Source organism: Artemia franciscana, chromosome 18 (genome assembly GCF_032884065.1).
Source record: "Artemia franciscana chromosome 18, ASM3288406v1, whole genome shotgun sequence".
Taxonomy (NCBI): domain Eukaryota; kingdom Metazoa; phylum Arthropoda; class Branchiopoda; order Anostraca; family Artemiidae; genus Artemia; species Artemia franciscana.
This window is the reverse complement of record NC_088880.1, coordinates 22278206-22302301: the sequence shown is the minus strand read 5'-3', so window position 1 is coordinate 22302301 and position 24096 is coordinate 22278206. Positions and strand designations below refer to the sequence as shown.

The window sequence follows — 24096 nt, the reverse complement described above, 5'->3', positions numbered from 1 at the left end:
AAGAAAAAACGATGAGAATAGCTTTGGACTGAAAATTCAGTATTAATTCTGCATCTAGATATAGCATTCTTCGTGAAACAAGCTTTCGTACGCGCTCACTATAAAGTGGAATCTCAAAAGTGGATTATTTCGGTAAAATTTTCCGGGGCTTGTTTCGGGCTTGTTTTGAAATGTTTTGGGGCTTGTTCGGGCTTGTTTTGAAAACCCCTGGGCGTTTTTCTGTGTTGAGAATCTGGCAACAGTGAGTGACGCCCTCTTCTTTATACGAAACAGTTTATAAATTCAAAATTATTCTTAGCAAGTAAGAAATTATTCTAAAAATACCATATTTTGAATCTAAGAGAAACTTTGGCTAATCTTTGTTACTTGCCCAAGATAAAAATCGGCAACAGCTACTTTCCAGAGGGTACACTTGTCTAGCCTATTTGATGCATTTTCCAAGTCGTCTATTGTATTAGCTACTTCCCAAAATAAAAAACCGTACTGTACCTAGGCCTAGTGTAATTCTTACTTTAAATTATGCAACCTGCTCTAGGCTATTAATCAGACTAAGTCTTGGCAAGCCTATGCTATTCTAATAAGTAGTGATTAGGCTGCTTCTTTAATTGAGAATGCCACCTTTATAATAATATAGGTCCGTATCATTAAGAGCTATAGCTTATAGCCTACTATTAGGGGAATAAAGGTGCATTGTCAGTGTAGCAAACATTATAGTTAGAAAGGGTATTGATCTGAGAATTGAATGATGCTACTCTCTTTTGTTCTAGTTTTGTCTTCAGAAAAGCTGTTGTTCTCTAGTTTGTTTTTGAAGTCTTCTTAAGCCTAGCTTACAATTTAGCCTGGGTCTTGGTTATTTTTTTCTGCTTGAAAATAACTATTAGCCTAACTTTTCTGACCTACCTTTTCAGTTATAGCCAAATAACCTTAGTACAGCTGTAATAATGTTTTATGTAAACCACAACATTACTTATCTTTGCACAATGCAACATAGCCTATATGCTGATGAGTTATATGTAGCCTACTGCATACTGTGCAGTAACAGGTTAATGTATTCTAATGGTAAAATTCTAGTTTAGCTACTTTTTGTTGTCTTGAAAAGGGGTCAGGTTAGGAAAATGAAACTTTAAAGGATGAGTCTACTGACTAAAGAGGTTTCAAATATCTGCAAATACAATCCTAAATTTAGAAAAATACTCATTGATTTGGCTTAAAATTCTACTCAAATAAGAGGAATTGCATTTTTCAGAACTAAAACCAGAGAAAAAGTAACTGATAATTGAAAATTAAGGTGTTTCTTTTGTTAAAATTCAATAGCTAAAGACCTGTCAAGTAGGCAAATTTCTAAGACTTAGAAATCTAAACAAGGTTAACATGAAAGCTTGGCAACACCTTCCCAGAGTATGCTTTGGCCCTGTATGTTTTGTTTTGGCCTGGATTAAGGATGATTTTCAAAAATTTCACTGAAATACACAATGTTTAGTATATGGGGGAGGGCTGCTACTCTGTAAATGATAGTTAGTAGCTGGAGATTAAAGTGGAATTTAGAGGAGTAACAGAGGCTCACAATCTTGAAATTTGATGGTTAAGATGCATGATTAGAAGAGACCTAGTGTGATGCAAAGGAGATCCCATGGAGAGGCGCAAATATAATGTGTAAACATCAGGTTGAATCATTGTGCTTCCAAGGACTTAGTCTAAGGCCCAACCTTAAGGTCCTGAATGATACTGAATATTTTACTGAATTGTTGTAACATACATCTGGTATTCAGGATCTTATGTGCATAACAAACTAGTGACAGGTTAAAAGATACCAGCATTAAGGAAGAAGGACATTGGTGCTAAGTCTCCAGGATATAGTTATCAATGACAACAGGCAAAGAAACTACACCTTCCCCTGGATTCTTAATATGTCCTGAGTTTTCTCTGTGGCATCTGAGAAATATATTATTTCTATAAGCAGTACTTGGCAAGTGAATTGCTGAGAATGCATTTTCTTAAGCATATAAATGATAAATAATAGCTCAAGCCATGGATATAAGCTTAAAGCATTAGAGAATATATAAGTGAATCAAAAGTGTATCTTATATAGAGAACAGCAAGAACAAGACTTTCTCTTGCTGAGTCAGTGTCAACAAGAGCAAGAAGTTGCTGCATCAAGATTATTGTAAGAGCCAGTTCTTTGTTTGAAGCTAAAGGGGGAAGGGGGTATAACAAGTTGCTTCTACTTTTCCATCAAAGAGAAGCTGCAACTGTGCTACAGTCCAATGGAGGTATACTGGGGCTCTACCTTTCCTCTCTTGGGGATTGCATTAAGGTCACAAACACAGGAATGTGAAGGGGTTTAGAGCATTGATGATCATCTACATGAACAGTTTAACATGTTGAGTTAAAAGGGAACTTCTATTGTTTAGATTCGTAGTTATCACAAAATCAGTATTGCTGGAAGGCTCCAATTTTAATTGTGGTTTTTTTTTTCAATTTCTTAAGCTGCCATAGTCTAATGTTTTTTTAGAGAAGAAGGTAAGAAGTAGTCCAAGTCACTGGTGTAGTATTTGTGTTGGATTGAATGAAGTCTATTTATTCAAAACCCAAGCACCTATAATAAATAACAACAATAAGCTGGGGGTAAATAAACAATGCACATACTAAGCAATTTGTAAGCAAGCATTACTACATCTTCCTTCTTCTTTCAAAGATATTGCTTGCAAGGTCACGTTGGGGGCTTTACAACATGTCTGCTTCTAGTGCGTTATGGTGTGAGGTTGGTAGTCACTGGCCGCAAGTATATGGCACCCCTGACAGGTGATGTGTCTACCGTGATATGCCCTACTGAGGTAGGCTCAGCTGAGGTAGGCTTTGCTGATGTAAGTTCCACCTTACATCTGGGTTTGCTGATGTAAGTTCCGACAATCCGGTGACTGTTGAAGGGGGTGGTAGAGCTGGGGTTTTCTCACTTTCACTGGTGATGTTTTCTGTTATCTGCTCACTTTCAATGTGGGGTGTTTGGGGGATCAATGGCACTGTGGCTGGCCATGCCAGTAATGTATGGGTGGCAGTGTAGGGCTGGTTGTCTGGATATGTGAATCCTGGTCCTTCTTAGTCTTGAGCCATCAGTTGTTTTGATAATGTAGGACTGCGGGTTGCTATGGTGTGCGGTTATCTTTCCCTTGGTCCATGTGTCATTTGATTTTCATTGGACAAAAACAGTGTCTCCAACCTCAAGTTTGGGGAGGGGCTTTGCAGATTTGTCATGATGGGATTTCTGGCGTCTCTGCATGACGTTTCGACTATGGAGGAAGTCCGACTTGGTGACGACCTTTGGTTTCAGGTGTTGGTACGTAGAGGGTAGGGAGGATCTAAGGTGTCGACTCTGTAGTAGCTATATGGGTGAGGAGAAGTTGTCTACCGGACTGTTATGGTACTTTAGGAGAGCTATGTATGGGTTGTTACCGTTATCCTTTGATTTTGACAGGATTCTTTTACATGTTTGCACAGTTTTCTCAACAAGTCAATTTACCTTGGGATATATTGGGCTTGAGGTCTTGAGTTCAATTCCCCAAGTTTGAGCAAATTAGTTTAATTCATGTGAGAAGAGTTGAGTGCCATTGTTGGATGTCATCTGCTGTGGTATCCTGAAGCATGCAAAGTGAGTCTTAAGTTTGCCAATGATTGTTGCTGATGTTTGGTTCTGAAGTCAATCAAATTCGAAATAACAGCTGTAGTAGTCAACCGTGATAAGGAATTGGGCTTTTTCCCATCTGAATAAGTCTACTGCTACATGTTGCCATGGTAGTGATGGTATTTCTGTGTTGCTGGTTCTCTCTGGTTGTTCAGGGCATGGCAGGCACATGTTTTGCATTGTCCAACAAAGGATTCAATGTCGGTGTTCATGCCTGGCCAGTATACCAGCCTCCTTGCGCGTTGCTTTGTTTTTTCAATGCTGAGATGTGCTGCGTGTAGCTGGATAAGAGTTTCTTGTCTGAGGACCTGGGGTGTGATGATTCTCTGGCCTCTGAAAACTATTTCGTCAACTTCTGCCAGCTCACTTCTTATGTTCCAGAATGGTAATGCTTCAACGGGACATGTTTTTCGAGTCGATGGCCAACCATGCTGTATGACAGACTGAAGAGTGCTGAGTTGTTTGTCATGTTTGGTCAGTTGACGGATTTTCCTGAGTTTGCTGTCGTTTACGGGCAGTGTCTTCATTACCAAGTGAACATAAGCTTTGATGTCTCTATGCATCTGGCAGTTGGTGTCTGGGAGGTGTAGTTGCAAGAGCACGTCAGCTACAGGTATGTCGGGACCTGGGCTGTAGATGACTTCCAAGTCAAATGGCAGAGTTTGGATCATCATTCTCTGCAGCCGTGTTAGCGCTTGGTGTAGAGGTTTTGACAGGATGGTTTCCAGTGGTCTATGGCTGGTGGTGACTGTTACCTTCCGCCCATAGATGTAATTATGGAAATGTTTCAATCTGTACACAATTGCGTACATTTCTTTTTCGAGTTACGAGTAGTTTTGTTCAGTCTTGCTGAGAGCTCTAGATGCATAGCCACAAATGTTTCCATTGGTTGAGATCTCTGCCCCTAGTCCGTGCTTTGATGTGTTAACTTTCAAGTCGACTGTGCGGCTGCTGTGCTCAAAGAAGGCTAGATTGTCAGTGATTGACCGCTTGATAGTGCTGAAGCATTCTTTGTGATGTGGTTTCCACTCGAACTGTACTTCTTGTATGAGGTCTCGTAAGGTCTTGTTTCTGGATGAGAGACTGGGGATGTATCAGGATAGGAAGTTGAGCATGCCCAGAAGGGTTTTGAGTTCTTCCTTGGTTGTTGGACTTTGCATTTTTTCGATGGCGTTGAGTTTTTCAGGGTCTGGTTTGATTCCTTCTTTGCTGATGATGTGACCAAAGTATTTTACTTGTTCCATTCCGAATGTGCATTTTTCCCGATTGAATCTCACTCCTTTCTCCCTGGCGCGTTTAAGGACTGCACGGAGCCTATTGTCGTGCTCTTCTTGACTTTTTCCATATACGAGGATGTCATTGATGAGGATGCGGATGCCTTCCAACCCTTTGAATATCTCGTCCATTTGACGCTGGAATTCATCCTGTGCTGACACAAGACCGAATGGGTATCTTTTCCATCTGTATCTTCCGAAGACGGTGCTAAACATTGTGTAGGATGATGACCGTTCGGTTAGCAGCAGTATCCAGTAGTTCGACCGGACATCAAGCTTGCTTACAGTTGATATGCAGTGTAAGTCCTCTGTTGTGTCTTCGAACGTGGGGATTGGGTAATGAGGTCGTCGGATTGCTTTGTTTAGATCAACAGGTCTATACATAGGCGGACGCTCCCGTCCTTCTTTTCGACCATGACCATGGCGTTTACCCAGTCAGTTGGCTCGCTGACTTTTCCAATAATGTTTAGGGCTTCTAGTCTGTCAAACTCGTCCTTAAGTTTCTGTTTCATTGCTAAAGGTACTTTTCTCGCAGGGTAAACCGTAGGGACACAATTTTCTTTTAGGTGAATCTTGCATTTGTTTTCCAGGTTTCCAATTCCTTCAAAAGTGTCCTCGTACTCATTTACCAATTTGGAGTAAGCACTTGTCGTCCTGTTTTCTTTTTGGATGTTTAATATCAGCTTGATCAGCTCCAGATCTTTGCAGGTTTTTAGACCCACGATTGGAGTTGTGTTGGACCTGACAATGTAGAATGCATGTGACTGTGTCTTTCCATCTTTGTATCCGCAGGTCAGGTGACTGATTCCCGCATAGGGGATAGCTGATCCACAGTAGCTTGTCAGTTTGTGGCCGCCTTTTATCAGGCTGGGTTTTATTGGCAATTTATTGCAATACTGGAGTGGTAGCACGTTCACCTGTGCTCCTGTGTCGATTTTGAATTTTATACACATTTGCCCCTCAATGGATAATTCGGCAAATGCTTCATCTTCTCTAGTGTTGTTCTGTATATTGTACAGGAACACTTCGCCTGTGTCGTCTGCTGTTTCAGATATTGCTTCACCGTCCTCCACAGTATGTACAGCTTTCTTTTCTGCACTTCTGCAAACCTTTGCAAAGTGGTTTGGCTTCCTGCATTTTGAGCAAGTCTTCCCTTTTGCTGGGGAAATATGGTTCTGTGAGTATTTTCCCCCGCAGAAGTAGCATTCTGGTTTCTTGGACTTGGGATGTGGCCGACTTTTGCAATGGAATCGATTTCCTGCTTGATTTCTCTGCCTTCGAAGGTTTTCAGCTGTGCTTGGAGTTGTTTCGAATGCTCTACAAATAGTTACTGTTTGGTTCAGGGATAGGGTGTCTCCTACCGAGAGGAGTTTCTCACATATTTTGGGATTGGCCATTCCGCCCACTATCCTGTCTCTTAGCATTTCGTCTTTGTCCGCGTAACCGCATGGTTTCACTAGCATTTTCAAATCGGTAATATATTTGTCTATGCTCTCCTGCTTTTGGTCATGCTTTTGGAAGATGAATTTTGTGAAGTGTGTATCAACGTCTTCTTTTTCAGCCTCAGTGAGGTCAAATGTGCTGAATATTTCCCTCCCTTGTTCGCCTGCCCAGATGAGAAGATATGCGCATCGTTGTTTTGTTGTCTTTCCGGAAAGTGGTCCAATGAACATTAACTTAGCATGGTTTTCAAACTTCGTCCATTCGGATTCTAGATTATCCGAGCTCCAGTTGATTCTAGGCGTTTCTGCATCCATCCCACTTCTGACACCATGTAGTATTTGCGTCGGATTGAATGAAGTCTATTTATTCAAAACCCAAGCACCTATAAAAAATAACAACAATAAACTGGGGGTAAATAAACAATGCGCACACTAAGCAATTTGTAAGCAAGCATTACTGTATCTGGCACATAGATTTCGGAGATAAGGGCCTGGAAAAAAGAATTTGGATTGAAAGTGATTATACCATTTCTTCATCAGGAATATCAGAAGGAGGCACTAAGGGCATGTGGCCATATGTGTTAGGAACAAGCCAGGGAATTAGAGTACAGTCAAACTTGGCTTGTGGGGAAATCTCATGTGCAAGTATTTTTATGTGGAGAGTAATATCTTTAGTTACTTTACTGTTACTCTTAGTATGCAGCTCATTTACAATACTAAATATAACATACAACTATTTTTGGATGATGCTTCTACAAGTTTTCCAGAGAGGAGCTGCTTGCCATATTGATGGGAACTTGCCAACTCCACAGACTCAAAATCTATGCACAAAAGTTGGAAGTGCCAAATCAACCACAATGAAAGTAGTTTTACTGTGAGATCTCCAACTCTAGCAAATAATTTCTGAATCCATTTTCATTCCAATCCTCTTTTCCGAAATTGTTGAATCACACTTTGTCCAGTGAAAAAAACTAACTTCTCCAGACATTTTTCTCTTGGGGTGAACCCTGTTTATGTTCTGTGGAGAACTAATTGCTCTATCATTGCACAGCAGATCTATGCCGCCATGCACCAACCAGAGCATTTTCTGTATCAATCCAGCAAAAACATCAGAATCTCTCAGAAGACAGAAATAATCAGCAGAATACTGTCTCAAAAAGATTTATTTATCAATCCTGGGGTTAGTCCAAGTATCCTCTTCCAAAAGGGGATTGGATTCTAGTAGTATATAGTATATACTACTATACTCCTGTTTCATTTTATTTTCTTCTTTTTTTCCTTCAGCTTGATAAAAAATTCAAGAATTACGAATTCATTCTCATCTTATCTTACTTGACTGATATCTTTGCAGTCCAAATCATCTCAATAAACAGATACAGACATCATCAAAGTGAAAGAAAACCTGAATTCTTTTTAAAAAAGCTATTATTATGGAAACAATGAACAGAAAACGATAACTTCACCAACTTTTTCCTGCTAGGTGACTGCGTAAGTAAGAACTAAGATGTATCTGGGATTGGAGACATATCTGTACTCATGAAACTGAAGTAAGCAATTGCCACCCACTTAGATTAGCTTGCAAGGTCTCTTGATGGATAGTTTTCTAGTTAGTGCACTCACAGAACTGAAGCAAGCAATTGCTATGCCCTTCGATGAGCTTGCAAAGTTTTGACGAATATTTCCGTATGAGAGAGTCATATCCAGCCTAGGTAAAACAACCGCTCATGTTTAGTATTGACAGAGCAAATGTCAATAACATTGTCTCAATGAAATCATTGAATTTCAGCAGAACCAGGTTCAACAGCAGCTCTTAACATTCTGGGTCAATAAATTGTAAAGTACCCTGCTATTGCTGTGAAAGCTCTGGTGTGCCTCACACCGTTTGTTACAACATAGTTGTACGAGCAATCTTCATCGAGGATACTGAAGATAGCCTTAAACGAAGAAAAGGTAGATACTTTGTTGTGAAAATGACAGGAGAGTGGGGCATGCAAAGATAGAGCCGCGCATTCCTGAACTGGTGTCTGAAAGGCAACATCAGGAGAAGCCGCACTGATTTGCAGTATTCATTCTAATATTTTGGGTGAAAATGTTTATTTTGGGTACGTATAAATAAATATATACCTATTTTTTAATTTTTAAATAATAATGTTTTATTTTGCTAATTAAGAAGGTTTTGATGAATGCACATATGAAGCTGATGGGGGTCAGTACCTCCAGAAAGGTTAAGAACCAATCATCTAGAGCTTATTGTTCTTCTTTGTGAGGAGCTCTACTGCATTAAAATTAGACCTTCCAATACCACACAAATCTACTTTTTTTTTTTGCTTTTTTTTTTTTTCGAGGAATTTCTGTGCAATGAAAAAGATGAAGTAAGTCTTCCTTCATTTGTTTTAAACTGTTATATCACGTGATATTTTCTATCTACTTATTATTATTGTTATTTTTTATAGATAGGTATGGCTCAGTGCTTTGAAGTAGAAACGCAGAAGTCAAGCGAAAATGAAGAAGATATGAATGTCACTTTGTACCATTTACAAAAGGTATATTTTATTACCTGGTTCACCGTAAGAACTCAACAAAATAGATTGTCCTAGAAAACCTATCAACTGTGTTTCCATCTGGATAGTCATCGAAACTTTGGAGAGGGCTATTATTTCTATGCGTATGCTTCTTACACCCATCGTAAAATAAAAGTCCTACCTAACTTTTTAGTAGCCGAAAACAGCTGGAAGGCAGTCTAAGACAATTTAGATTTTGAGCAGAAGGATTGAAAGGTCCCAACAGGATATCTGTAATCCGAGAGCACGAAATTATTCAATTAGAACATTTAAGCCAAAGGCAGCATAGATTAATATAAAGAGGACTTCTCGTGCTGGGGTGTTACGAGGCCCATCAACAGTCGCTACCATTTTTTTAGTCCCATTTTTGTACAAACTTTTTTTCTTAATTTTGCATGTTGATCCCCCTGTGACAAGAAAATAGGGATGTAATCCACTTGACTAAGTGGACGATTCCAAAAATTTGTTCAGTCAATTTTGGGGAGTCCGTGTGCCAACTTAAAAGTCTGTTTCTACATCAAGGTTCACTTTTCCAGGACCTTAGTCATTCGGAAAAATTAGCTTTTTTTCAGGCAACATTTCTGGGCATACTAATTTATTTTCTTTTTATTTCTTTTTTTTTGTCTTCTGGGTCCAATGTTCAACAGAAATACGTTTCTAGCTGAACCGAAAAGTAACTTCTTGGCATATGCCCCAATCCTATTTTGTCGTTTGTAAATTAGGTCCACTCGGCTCAGGACCTGACAAACGTAGGTTTTAAGCTGTTGAGAAAAAAATGGCTCTCTTTTTAGCCCCATATTTATTTGAGCCAAGAATTGTTTTAACATTTTTCTTATTTGGGTCCTCTGTCCCAAGGACTTATAAAAATAAGCTTAAACCAATCGAAAAAAATTATTTCTTTTGTCCATTTTCGAAGGACCTGTTTGTTTTGTTTTTTGTTTGTTTTTTTTTAACCCTATTCCGGGCAATTTTTTTTTCTTGTATCTGGAACTGGTTGGTCCAAGGATCTAAGGAAATAGGTTTCAAGCTGATCAGAAAAATGTTTTTTGGGCGCCATTCTTGGAGAGCCTATGACCTGAATCAAGATCATTTTCTGAAAATTTTCTGATGACATGGGGGCTATAGGAGTGTATGGGACAAAAAGGGCACGGGGAACTGATTGCCATCCAATTGCTAGTGTCCCTTTAAAAGGGGACTAGAACTTTCAGTCGAAGGAACCCTGTCCTGAGTGTTCCTGTCCTGAGTTTCATGGATTGTCAGGAGGAAGAAAATGTATAGGAGACACTTTGCCTTTTATGAAAAAATGATGCTTAAAAATAATATAATTATAAATGAATAATCAATTGAAACTGACATCGCTTAAAAAGTACTACAAATTACAAAATGAAATTAAAAAAGAAAAGAAATTATAATAAATAATCGAGTCAAAGTAGAAAGAAAACAGATATTGTCATCAATAATTACACGGCTATTGACCCTTCAAATGTCTTACATGCGAATTTATCCAAGTGCACGATTGGAAAACAAAATGTGTCATTGCTTGAGTCTCAAACACCTTCATTCTGTGATTTTTGGAGATTTTTGTTTTTTCAAATGATTAAACAGAAGGGATACCCTTGAAAAGCTTAGAAACTTTGTTTTAGCTCTCATCAGAAATAGAAACAATTAGATTCACACCTTTGTTTTACGAAAGATTGTGGTTTCTTCAAAATTAGTCTATTTATATTATAATTAAGTCTTGATGCTCCGAATTCTTTGGAATGACAATGTTGATTTATCTCCTTTATGTGTCATTATAAATTAACTAAAACTGTTTCATTTTATTAGGTAATTTATGTAGCTACTATAGACTACGTAGTATAAGAAAAACAGCAAATGACAATGTATTGTCATTTAAATTGAAATATACTGACATTTCTTCGTTAAGGTTTTGATAATTTTTCATTTATGAAAGTAAGAAAGGTGAAAACATTTCAAACGTATCTTGTTTTCAGTAAAGGGCAAATTGTGTTCTGGTCTTGAGAGGGCATAGGGGTTGTCAGCCCTACTCATGTTGATTTTTGCTCGTTTTGAGTTTCATTTATTAATTGATATTGATTTGTGGTAGTTTTACTCTTGGAAGCTCATTTGACTTTATTTTTGCTCATTCTTGGCTTAATGGAGCTCTTTACTTTTCTTTGAAATACTTGTCTCGTGGAAAATGTTTTAAAGTTAATTTCTGTTCGTTTTTTATTGAAATAGTCTTTTTCATGGCAAAAAAAGATTTTATATCTTTTCAATTTTCAAACAGTTCGTGGTAACGAACTGTAGTAACGAGCGACCTGGCTCAATAGTAAACGAAACTCTAAAAAACGGAATTTTGATGCTAAAATATACATCAAAAGAATTGGATTTTCATGCTGATTTTAAATATATAAGTTTCATCCAATTTAGTCTTTGTCATCAAAAGTTACGAGCCTGAGAAAATTTGCCTTATTTTAGAAAATAGGGGAAAGCACCCCCATTAAAAGTCATAGAATCTTAACGAAAATCACACCATCGCATTCGGCGTATCAGAGAACCCTATAGAAAAATTTCCAAGCTCCTATCTACAAAAATGTCGAATTTCGTATTTTTTTTTTACCAGAAGACAAATCACGGGTGCGTGTTTATTTGTTGTTTTTTTTTGTTTTTTTTTCAGGGGTCATCGTATCGGCCAAGTGGTCCTAGGATATCGCAAGAAGGCTCATTCTAACGTAATGAAAAGTTCTAGTGCCCTTTTTAAGTGACCAAAAAAAATCGGAGGGCACCTAGGCCCCCTCCCACGCTCATTTTTTCTCCAAAGTCAACGGATTTTAGAGAAAAAGTCTATGAAATTTTGAGATAGCCATTTTGTTCCGCATAGTCAAAAACCATAACAACTATGTCTTTGGGAATGACTTACTCCCCCACGGTCCCTGGGGGAGTGGCTGCAAGTTACAAACTTCGACCAGTGTTTACATATAATAATGGTTATTGGGAATTGTGCAGAGGTTTTCAGTTTTTTTTGGTTTTGGGGGTGGGGTTGAGGGGAGGGGGCTATGTGGGAGGATCTTTCTTTGGAGAATTATGTCATGGGGGAACAGAAATTCAATTAAAAGGGCGCAGGATTTTCTAAAGTTACTATAAAAAAACAATGAAAAAATAAACATGGAAAAGTTTTTTCAATTGAAAGTAAGGAGTAGCATTGAAACTTAAAACGAACAGAGATTATTACGCATATGAGGGGTTCTAAAAATACTTAAGCATAAAGAGCGAGGTATTTAGGAGGAGATAAATACATCGCTCTTTATGCTATAGTATTTTTAGTAATTTCAACTATTTATTCTACGGCCTTCCTGATTCAGGGGTCATTCTTAAAGAATTGGGACAAAACTTAAGATTTAGTGTAAAGAGCGAGGTATTAACGAGGGTACAAATCCCCTAATATACATAATAAAAATTTAAGAATATAAAAGTTTACGTATATTTTTTTACTAATAAAAAAATTCGTTAAAAATTAAAATTTATAGTTGCCTTTTATGTAACCGAAAAATTACATGGCAACTAGGCCTCCATCCCCATCCCTTATTTCTCAAAATCGTCTGATCAAAACTAAGAGAAAGCCATTTAGCCAAAAAAGGAATTAATATGCAAATTTTGTTTTAATAATTTATGTGTGGAGAGCCAAAATCAAACATGCATTATTTCAAAAACGTTCAGAAATTACATAAAAAAACTAGTTTTTTTAACTGAAAGTAAGGAGCGACATTAAAACTTAAAACGAACAGAAATGACTCCGTATATGAAATGGGTTGTCCCCTCCGCAATCCCTCGCTCTTTACGCTAAAGTTTCACTCTTTGCCACAATTCTGCTTTTTAAAACAATTAAAAGCTTTAGCGTAATTAGCGAGGGATTGCGGAGGGGACAACCCATTTCATATAAGGAGGAATTTCTGTTCGTTTTAAGTTTTAATGTCGCTCCTTACTTTCAGCTAAAAAAATTAGTTTTTTTTATGTAATCCTCTATAAGAATCCATAGTATGGGCTGCTATTTGTATGTTAGAGAAAGTTTTTCAACAATTTTTAATCTTGACACTAACAGTATTTTTTAATTTAATTTTATGGTTTCTTAAGTTGACCTTTTCTATCTATTCTCTTTGACAACCCGGATACACTTACAATCTTAATTTATTTAAATTATAAGAGCAGAAGTAGTAATAGTAGTATCCCAGAAAGTTTCAACCTCAAACCCCCAGTCGTCCTCGACATATTGCTAAGGTGTCTTACTGGCAACCATTTAACACAATGCCTTGTAGTCTATTTTTAAAGCAGCATTTAGTTTTAAAGCATAATGGGCCAATTGCATAATTGTGAAAGGTTGACATACCTAATATCTCTAAACAGATAGCTGCTGGACCGTTCTACTATGCTGAATGGCTATCTCAAAATTTTGACTGAATGAGTTTGTAAAATGAATGGGCTTGAGAGAAGCGCTGCTGGACCTCCAATCTCTTTTTAATCTTAAAAAGGGCACCATACACTCGTGCTGTAATTGGAGTGCGAGGGGGAGGACTTTCCCCTTCAAATATCTAGTAAATACATTTAAAAATAGTAAAAACATGTTAAATATATTTTTTTTTCAATCAAGTGCAAACTCTGTTCTGGTCTTGAGAAGGTATGAGGGTTGTCAGCCCTACTCATGTTAATTTTTGCTGGTTTTTATGGCACTTGGTATTAACCAAGTGACATATAGCGATCGTAAATTCTGTCGGTCTGTCCCGGTTTTGCTACTTTAGGCACTTCCAGGTAAGCTAGGATGATGAAATTTGGCAGGCGTATCAGGGACCGGGACACATTATATTAGAAATAGTCGTTTTCCGACTATTTCTAGGGGGAGAGGGGGGCCGGTTAATTCGGAAAAATAGAAAAAATGGAAGTATTTTTAACTTACGAACGAGTGATGGGATCTTAATGAAGTTTTATGTTTGGAAGGATATCGTGTCTCAGAGCTCTTATTTTAAATCCCGACCAGATCCGGTGACATAGGGGAGAGTTGGAGGGAGGGAACCTAAAATCTTGGAAAGCGCTTAGAGTGGAGGGATCGGGATGAAACTTGGTGGGAAAAATAAGCAGAATCCTATATAAGTGAGTGACATAACCGGAATGGATCTACTCTGTTTGGGGAGTTGGGGGTAATTCTGAAAAATTAGAAAAAAATGAGGTATTTTTAACTTACGAACGGGTGATCGGATCTCAACGAAATTTGGGTAAAATTCTAGTTAATTGACTTCTTGCTATCTCAGAAAGGGTTTAGGTTAGGAAAATGAAACTTTCAGGGGCGAATCTACAGACTAAATTATGTCCCGGGAAGGTATTTTGAAGCAACTACCTCCACTCCTTATCCCTCTAGAGGGCCCTGACCTTTGATGACCTTTAAAAATATGTGTGTTATAAAAGTGAAACCTTGCAAAATAGATCTTCTGTTTAATTGAAGAACAACAAAATTGTTTTCAGCTTCATAACTTTGCTCAATTCCATTTTATAAGGTTTTGAAGATATGCAAATACATTTCCTAAATTTTGAAAAAAAAACATTGATATGGCTCAAAATTCTACTCAAATAACAGAAATTGCATTTTCAGAACTAAAGGCAGAGAAAAAGCATCTAGTAACTGAAAATTAAGGTAAAATGTTGTTTTGTCAAAATTTCAATAGGTATAGACCTGTCATGTAGGCAAATTTCAGGGCCCTCTAGAGGGAGAAGGAGTAGAGGTGGGTACTTTAAAATACCTTTCCGGGACATACTTTAGCCTATAGACCCATTCATAAAAGTTTCATTTTCCTAACCTAAACCCTTTTCGAGATAGCAAGAAGTCAATTAACTAGAATTTTACCCGAAATTTGATATTTAGAAGGATATCGTGTCTCAAGGCTCTTATTTTAAACCCGACCGGATCTGGTGACATTAGGGGGAGTTTTGGGGAGACCTCAAATCTTGGAAAACGCTTCGAGTGGAGACATCGGAATGAAACTTGATGGGAAAAATAAGCAGAAGTCCTAGATACGTGATTGACATAATTGGAACGGATCCGCTCTGTTTGGGGGAATTGGGGTGGGGTTCTTTCTGAACCCCACCTTGGTTAATTCTGAAAAATTAGAAAAAATGGCGTATTTTTAACTTACGAAGGAGTGATCGGATCTTCATGAAACTTCATATTTAGAAGGACCTTATAACTCAGATCTCTTATTTTAAATCCCGCCGGATCCAGCGTCATTGGGGGGGGGGGGCCGGAAATCTCTGAAATACTTAAGGCGGAGAGATCGGAATGAAACTGGGTGGGAAGAATAAAAACAAGTCCAAGATACGTGACTGACATAACCGGACCAGATCCGCTCTCTTGGTGGAGTTGGGGGGTGGGAATAATTCGGAAAAATTAGAAAAAATGAGGTATTTGTAACTTACGAACGGGTGACCAGATCTTAATAAACTTTGATATTTGGAAGGATCTTGTGCTTTAGAGCTCTTATTTTAAATTCCGACCAGATCCTGTGACATTGGAGGGAGTTGGAGGGGAAACTGGAATTCTTGGAAAACGTGAAAATTGGGGTATCTTTATATTACGAATAGGTGATCGGATCTGTGATATATAGAAGAATCTTATGTCTTAGATGCTCCATTTTTGACTCGAATTGGATCTGGGGACATAGGGGGTTGGAGAGGGGAAACAGAAATATTGGAAAATGCTTAGAGTGGAGAGATAGGGATGAAACTTGATGGAAAGATTAAGCACAAGTTTTAGATACGTGATTGACATAATTGGAACGGATCCGTTCTCTTTGGAGGAGCTGGGGGGTGTTAATTTGGAAAAAATTTGAAAAATTGAGGTATTTTTAACTTAAGAACGGGGGACCGGATCTTAATGAAATTTAAATATTTAGAAGAAACTTATGTCTCAGAGCTCTTCTTTCAAATTCTGACCAAATCTGCTGACACTGGGGGGAGTTGGGGGGAACTCGGAAATCTTGGAAAACGCTTAGAGTGGAGGAATCGGGATGAAGCTTGGTGGGTAGAATAAGCAAATGTCGTAGATACGTGATTGACATAGCCTTACTGGATTCGCTCTCTTTGGGGGAGATAGGGAGTGGGGTTCAGTACTTTGGCGAGTTTGGTGCTTCTGGACGTGCTAGGACGATGAAAATTGGTAGACGTGTCAGGGAGCTGCACAAACTGACTTTATAAAGTCATTTTCCCTGATTCGATCATCTGGGGGGGGGGGCTAAAGGGAGAGGAAAAATTAGAAAAAATGAGGTATGTATAACATACGAGTGGGTGATCGGATCTTAATGAATTTTGATATTTAGAAGGACATCGTGACTCAGAGCTCTTCTTTTAAATCCTGACCTGCATTAAACCTCTAATTTTCCTTTTAAGTCAATCGATTGATTCTTAGAATTTTGTTAGAGCTCATACCATATGAGCTCTTGGCTCTTGGCTCTTCTGGCCTCGTCACAAGTGCCATACGAGCTCTTAGATCTTGTTGGGTTTGACTAGGTTGTTTATTGTATAATTTAAATAAATAAAATATGTTTAAAATATTTTAACTTTTTAACCTTAATGGATTAGAAATAATTAAAACTCTAAGAAATATATATCAGTATATGTATTCTAAACTGACAATCTAAAGCTTTTCAGTTAAGTGCAAATTATGCTCTGGTCTTGAGAAGGTATGGGGATTCTCAAAGACATAATTTCCAGACCTTTCACCTACACTGAACAAAATGAGAACCTCGAAATTTTGATTAGATGTGCTTTGGTAATTGATGTCCGGGGGGGGGGGGATTGTTGCCCTCCAATCACTTTTAACTAACAAAAGGGCACCAGCCCTTTCAATTTCCAATCGAATTAGCCTTTTTCGAAGTTTCGATGACAGAAAATGGCTATCTCAAAATTTCTATCAGATGCATTACAGGGTAATACGAGATTTTGAGGGGTAGGGGTTATTGATCCTCAGATCACTGTGAATCTTAAAAGGGGCACTAGAGCTTCTTATTATCTATCCAACGAGCCCCCTAAGAAGTTTATACGATCACTTGTGCTATATTATACAATATATGCCCCCAGGACATAACTTACCTTGCCCTGAGAGCTTGGGGGGGGGGCTGTCATACTCATAAGACGTAATTTCCGGTCCTTTCAATTACGTTGAACAAAATGGGTATCTCAAAATTTAGATTGGTTGTGTTTTAGGAAGTGTTGGGAGAGGGAGGGGGGTTTGTTGCCTTCCTTTCAATTTTCAATCGAATGAGCTGATCCTGAAGTTTCTACGACAATAAATGACCATGTGAAAATTTCTATCAGATGTGCTTGGGGAAAATACGAGGTGTGGTGGGGTATCCACCCTTTGATCACTCTGACTCTTAAATTGGGCATTAGGACTTCTAGTTACGAATCCAATGAGCCGCCTCCGAAGTTTTTACGATCACCATTTCTATATGTACCTTATATGAACCCAGGGCATAACTAACAACTCTTGCCCTAATGGCTATGGGAGAGGAAGGGGTTTGCTATCCTCACAGACATAATTTCTGGACCTTTCATTTACGCTGAACACAATGGCTATGTCCAAAATTTTTATTGGATGTGTTTGGGCAAATGGTGGGCGTGGGAGAGGGGCTAGTTGCCACCAATTACTTTCGGTTATTAAAAAGGACACTGGCCATTTTAATTTCCAATCGAATATGCTGAGAAGTTTTTACGACAACAAATGACCATTTCAACATTAAAATCAGATGCATTTCGGGAAAACACTAGGTGTTGGAGGTATCCACCCTCCGATCACTCTGAATCTAAAAAAAAAAATGCTAGAACTTCTGATCACCGATCCAACATGCCCCCTTCAAAGGTTATACGATCACCCTTTCTATATATACCTTATGTGCCCCCAGGTTATAACTTGCAACCCTTGCCCTGAGGGCGGTGGGGGTTTTCATTCTTAAAGACATATTTTCCAGACCTTTCAACTTCATTGCGCCAAATGGCTATCTAAAAAAATTTTCGAATGTGTTTGGGGAAATGGTGGATGTCGGAGGGGGGTTAGGTGCCCTCTAATTACTTCCAGCAATTGAAAAGGGCACTGGCTGTTTCAATTTCCAATTGAATGAGCTTTTTTCGAAGTTTCTTCGAGAACAAATGGCCACACTTTGAATCTTAAAAAGGGTACTAGAACTTCTGATTACCAATCCAATGAACCCCCTCCGAAGTTTATAGGATCATCCATTCTATATATTCCTTCTATACCCCCAGGGAATAGCTTAAAACCCTTGTATTGAGGGCTGTAGGGTTATGTCAACCTCAAAGACATTATTTCCGGACCTTTCAACTACGTTGAACAAAATGGCTATCAAAATTTTGATTGGATGTGTTTGGAGTAATGGTGGTTATGGGAGCGGTTTAGTTGCCCTCCAATCACTTTCGACTATTAAAAAGGGCACTAGCCCTTTCAATTTCCATCAAATGAGCTCTTTTCGAAGTCTCTAAGACAGCAAATGGCCATCTCAAGCTTTCCATCATATGTACTTCATCAAAATACGAGGTGGGGGGGTATCCACCCTCTTATCACTCCGAATCTTAAAAAGACATAATTTTCGGACTTTTCAATTACGTTGACCAAAATGGCTGTCTTGAAATTTTGATTGGATGTGTTTGGGGAAATGGTGGGTGTGGGAGGGGTTTAGTTACCCTCCAATCACTTTTGACTATTAAAAAGGGCACTAGCCCTTTCAGTTTTCAATCGAATGAGCCCTTTTTGAAGTTTCTACGACAACAAACGGGCGTCTCATAATTTCTATTTAATGCATTTCGGGACAATACGAGGTGTGTGGAGGAGGGTGGTGGCGCGTATCCATCCTCTGGTCACTATGAATCTCAAAAATGGCACGAAAACTTCTGATTACCTATCCAATGAGACTCCTTCGAAGTTTATACGATCACCATTTCTGTTTAAACCTTCAATGCCCCCAGGGCATAACTTACAACCCTTTCCCCGAGGGCTCTGGGGGGGGGGTTGTCATCTTTGAAGAAATACTTTCCAGATCTTTCAACTATATAGAACAAAATGGCCATCTCAAAATTTTGATTGAATATGATTGGGGAAATGGATAGGGTTGATTTAAAGCTCAAATCTTGGAAGGGTAACTACCTTCCCGAAAGCCATTACGTTGGTAGACTTCAAGATGAGAATTTGAGAGAAACTTTTCCCGAACATTTGAATACTAAACTGGAGTTTAAAATTTGACAATGTAGAAGATGGATGGAATAATTTTAGGAAAATAATTTGTGAAGTTACTGATGGTGTCTTAGGGAAGAAAGTTAGGAGTGCAGCTATAAATATTTGTGAAAATGCTTTATATCTAATAGAGAGGAGAAGGGGCCTGTAGAATTATCCGAGTGATAGATCACATGAAAATAAGAGGAATGTAAAGAAAGTGAAGAAAGCATTAAAACATGAACTAAGGAGGTTGGAAATGGAGACCATGGATAAAATTGACGAAGATCGGGAAGATGCAGCTAGACCAGTGTCGGGAATTACTTAAGTAAAAAGTACTTAAATAACTACTTAAGTAAATAATCTCAGGACTTGTGCGCTGCTTTAGTAAAAATTCCGGAAGTATTTATTATTTCTAGTTGGAGTAGAAACTAGAAGTACTTGAGTGTGCTCAAGTATTTTTTGACCAGGGTTCAATTTCAGTAACAATTTTATCGGGGATTCACTCACTACGACGCTTTTGAATCGTCTAACAAGTGATTCAACTGTTCTGAAACAGTGCCCAGTAGCTGAAATCAAACAGTTGGTGGTAACTAACTGTAGAAAGGAGCGACCCGACTCAATAGTAATTGAAACTCTAAAAAAATGGAATTTTGATACCAATAATTACATCAAAAGAATTACATTTTTACACCAATTCTAAATATATAAGTTTCATCTAGTTTAGTTTTACCCATCAAAAGTTACGAGTCTGAGAAATTTTGCCTTATTGTAGAAAATAGGGTGAAACACCCCCTAAAAGTCGAAGAATCTTAGCGAAAATTGCACCATTAGAGAACCCTACTGTAGAAGTTTCAAGCTTCTATCTACAAAAATGTGGGATTTTGTATTTTTTCCCAGAAGAGATCACGGATGCGTGTTTATTGGGACGTGTACATGGTTTTTAGGACGTGTACAGACGTTGTCAGGGGACTTTTTCACTTTCAAGGGGGGTCGGGGGAGAGGGTTACGTGAGAGGATCTTTCGATGGAGGAATTTATCATGAGGGATGAAATTTTCCATGAAGGGGGCGCAGGATTTTCAAGCATTATTAAAAAAAAAAGCAATGACAAAATAAATAAAAAAGATTCTTTTCGGTTGAAGTAAGGAGCAGCATTAGAACCTAAAACGAACAGAAATTATCACGTATATAAGGGGACTCGTCTCCTCCACAATACCTCATTCTTTATGCTAAAGTATTTTTAGTAATTTTAGCTTTTTATTCTATGGCCTTTGTTATTCAGGGGTCATTCTTAAAGAATTGGGACCAAATTGATGCTTTAGTGTAAAGAGCAAGGTATTGACGAAGGGGAGAACCCCCTCATATACGTAATAAAAACATACAAATATAGAATTTCGTTGCGTAAGTTAATTCATAAGTTACGTAAATTTATTACTAATATAAACGTTCGTTAAAAAAAAGTTCTAGTTGCCTTTTTAAGTAACCGAAAATTGGAGTGCAACTAGGCCTCTTCCCCCACCCCTTTTTTTTATCAAAATAGTCCGATCAAAACTATGAAAAGGCCATTTAGCCAAAAAAAAAAAATAATATGCGAATTTTGTTTTGACTATTCATGTGTGGAGAGCCAAAATCAAAACATGCATTAATTAAAAAACGTTTACAACTTTAATAAAAAAACAAGTTTTTTAACTGCAAGTAAGGAGTGACATTAAAACTTAAAATGAACAAAAAGTATTCCGTATATGAAAGGGGTTGTCCCCTCCTCAACGCCTCGCTCTTTACACTAAAGTTTTTTATTGTTTTAAAAAGTAGAGTTGTGAGAAAGAGTCAAACTTTGGGGTAAAGAGCGAAGCGTTGAGGAGGGAACAACCCCTTTCACATACGGAGTAAGTTCTGTTCGTTTTAAGTTTTAATGTCGCTCCTTACTTGCAGTTAAAAAATTTGTTTTTTTAGTTAATTTTAAACCCGAAAAGCATGGAGTATGTTGAATTGTCTTTTGTTTTGAATGGACGTTGTTTTAGACTAACAGAATAATAGATGCAGATAGGGCCATTTCAGCTGCGAAATACAGAAGACTTTGATTCGTGAGCTTAGACTGAAAGACTATATATTCTACACTGTAAATATTTGGTTAACAAAAGTTATTTGGGAATGCCTGCCCATTTGCTTGACGAAGATCTTTGGTGTAAGTTTTTGTTCTTGCATATTTACTTTTAAAGGCTCATATACTTACGGTAAAATCACTGAGCAACTTAATTGTGTCTTTGCGAGACATAAAATTGCAGGTAAAAGAAAAATATGGAAGAATTAACTGGCAATACCTTAAACCACAGAAAACATTTAGAGAATTTCTGACAACCTCCGGTAATGAGGGTCAAGTAAGTGGCAATGAGGATGAAGATTGTGCAGGTCAAAATGGCTTAGTCTTGTTTTCAAATGTTGGAGAGATTCTTAATGATCGGAGTCACCAAGAGTGCTTTAAGTAGTTCCCACTTCCTGTCAACTTCAAATGTGTCAGCCATACGCTCAATTTGGTTGCATCCACAGATGTTGATAATGCCTCGAATGGTGTTGCATATAAGCAGCACTATTATGCCGCTTTTGCCAAGTGTACTGCTCTCTGGGACACAGTTAACAAGAGCTCAAAAGCCGCAGATGCTGTCAAAGAGGCATGCGACAGACAGCTCATTAGGCCTGTGGCAGCCCGGTGGAATTCAAAATATGACATTGTCAAACGTTTGATGGGTTTTCAGCAAAAATAGAAGCCTCATGATGTTAATGATGTTTTGGAGAAAACTAGGCTTGGTTTTCGTGATTTAGATTTTCTAAAGAATACATGGAAGACATAGATCCATTAACGTTTGCTCTGGATTTCCTTCAAGAGGAAGAAAAGTCCTGCTTTGGTTAAGTTTACGCTACAATTGCATCTTTTGCAAAGAAACATTAAAGTTAAAAGATTTAGTGAAGTTTTGCCAGCCACTAATATATGTTCTTTTTGTGGGTCTGGAGGAAAGATTTTCTGCTATTCTGGACGAGAGGCTTTTTCATGCCAAAGATTTTGTTGTTGCCGCTTAAAATCGTCTTTATTTCAAACTTAAGTGGTTTCCTAGCGAGAGCAGGGATGTAGCTGCTGAAATCTTTTTAGAAAAAGCAAGAAAGCTTGAAGCTCCCAAAGCTGTTAACGAGGCTGACAGAACCGACAGGCCTAGCTGCTGTTCTGATTATGAACACTTTCACAATGGTGACAAAGAAACTACTTCAAACAATTCAGAGGATCGTGAACGCAATGAAATTAGCGCGAATGTGGAGGTTTTTTTCATATGGGGCTGATAGGTGAAAAGAACTAACCTATCTAAATTACTACCCAAGAGCAAGGGAAGTCTTCGGAAAATTTAATTGCATAATACCTTCGTCTGCTCACGTGGAGCGACTGTTTTCGGCTGATGCTTTGAGATGCAATGCTTTGAGATGTAATGGTTGAAAAGCTACTGTCCTTTAAGACAGAAAGCAAGAAATCCAATTGAATTGTTGTGTAACTCTAAGTGATACGCGTTTCATATTCTTTTGACTATCCAGCATTCTGATATTTTAAATGGATTGTATATCCATTATCTAAGAGTTCCTGTATCGGTAATTGAAGCAGAAAACTATTTTTGTTGTGCTTGGAACCTTTTCGATAGTTCAGAATCAGATATCTGAGGACACACATTTTACTTATGAAAACTAGCATATCGCATAATCACAGTCTTATTTGTTATAGTCTATATTTGCTATATATTGTTAGAGTTCTTCTAACAAAGCCTTTCCGGTAGTCAACTCCGTGAGATAACTGCAAGTGGCATTCCATCCTATTTCCCTGCTTGTTTGGTCTTCGTCAGTACTTACCAGGAAACGGAGTAGATATTACGGTGGTAGATAGATAGATAGATTATTTTCCATTTAACAGTAAAATCATTACATAACAATCTACAAATCCCCACAAAGGCTTTATGACCTATAGAAGGGGGATTATGAAAATATCACATAAACATTTAAACTCTTAACATTTAAACATAAAAATTTAACCATAATCATTTAAGCTCTTAACATGTGATGCATCCTAGATGAAAGTGTGATCAAAATGACTGAACTTTTAGAGGTTTGGCAAGTTCGGGGTGCTAGACGAGATTTGAAAAATAATGTTAAGAAGACTAAGTCGCTAAGGCTAGGAACAAATAAAGATAAAAAGGTGACGTTGGCTGACAAAAAGATCGATCATGTGGACAGCTTCATCCACCCTGGTAGCATTATTAGTAAAGACGATGGGTGCCGTGAAGATACAAAAAGAATAGCCAAGGCTTAGGATGTTTATTCACAGTTGAAAAAGTTTGGGAAAATAGGAAGGCAAATCTACGAACCAAGAGTAGAATATTGGAAGATACAGTGGTCAAATATGGTTTTGAATCATTGCACTCCAAAAAAATGCCAAAGATTCTCCTTTTCGGCCAACCGTCTAGGGCTAAATAGAAAGCAGGTCGTCCGTGGTTGTGTGGGTGGAAGTCGTAAATAAGGATTTAAGGGAACTAGGAATTACCTGGGAGGGTGTAAAAAGGGAACCTTTTAATAGGTCGGGATGGAGGAGGAGTTTGCGTAGCTGTGATGGCCTCAGGTGGTTTGGTACTGCGCCGAGTTGTTGTTAGTAGTAGTAGTAGCACTATTAAGTCAAAGAGAGTTTAAGCTAAACTAGCTTAAGAGGGGTTAGTTATTAAAACAGTTGCGTTTTTTCTGAAAATATGATTTTCACTATTTCACGGCATGCTAGCTAGGGATCTATGTACATCATAGCAGACGCCATAAGTTATTTCCACAATAAAAAATACATAGACATCTCTCCCC

At 38.1% G+C, this 24096-nt stretch overlaps 1 protein-coding gene across 1 annotated transcript in view; it reads left to right on the top strand.

The window, feature by feature from the left end:
• The first annotated feature begins 6860 nt into the window (after nt 1-6860).
• The window catches only part of LOC136038399 (uncharacterized), a 39036-nt gene continuing 21800 nt past the window's right edge, over nt 6861-24096 (top strand). The window contains exons 1-2 of the mRNA XM_065721470.1: nt 6861-7036; nt 8849-8938. Coding sequence (XP_065577542.1) covers nt 6962-7036; nt 8849-8938 — 165 coding nt within the window. The 5' untranslated portion in view covers nt 6861-6961. The remainder of the gene's footprint in view (nt 7037-8848; nt 8939-24096) is intronic.